Source organism: Eimeria mitis, genomic scaffold (assembly GCF_000499745.2).
Source record: "Eimeria mitis Houghton genomic scaffold, Emh_scaff9730, whole genome shotgun sequence".
NCBI lineage: Eukaryota > Apicomplexa > Conoidasida > Eucoccidiorida > Eimeriidae > Eimeria > Eimeria mitis.
The window spans coordinates 1,092-1,513 of record NW_013577166.1 but is presented as its reverse complement, the minus strand read 5'-3'; the positions used below and the strand labels follow the sequence as shown (position 1 = coordinate 1,513).

General features: G+C 59.0%; 1 protein-coding gene across 1 annotated transcript in view; it reads left to right on the top strand.

The window, feature by feature from the left end:
* Positions 1-181: 181 nt before the first annotated feature.
* EMH_0097870 (uncharacterized protein) overlaps positions 182-422 on the top strand; it is a gene marked incomplete at both ends in the record, with an annotated part of 891 nt that continues 650 nt past the window's right edge. Inside the window, 1 exon segment of the mRNA XM_013502619.1 lies at positions 182-422. Within this exon segment, the coding sequence (XP_013358073.1) occupies positions 182-422 (241 nt within the window).

The window sequence follows — 422 nt, the reverse complement described above, 5'->3', positions numbered from 1 at the left end:
GCAGCCACCGCAAGTTTGCTGCCTCCTCGGGTGTCTAGGCAGCCACTGCGACATCAGCCTACCTGCTGCTGCAGCAGCAGCAGCAGCAGCAGCAGCAGCAGCAGGAGGAGCAGCAGCAGCAGCAGCAGCAAGACAAAACCACCTCGTAGCTATAAGTTGTTATGTAGCACAGGCCTCCTCCATGCTGCTGCATCTGTATATGCAGCAGCAGCTGCAGCAGCAGCAGCTAACTGCAGCAGCAACACCCAGACTGCAGCATATATCTTCTGTTCGTTCTTTCCTTTTTGGGGTGGGGACCCCCCCCTGCTGGTTGCCGCTGCAGCGGGAGCTTGCTGCTTCTCTCTGCAGCAGCAACACAGCAGCAGCAGCAGCAGCATGTGCTGCTGCTGCTGCTGGACGCCTTGATCCTGCTGCTGCTGCTG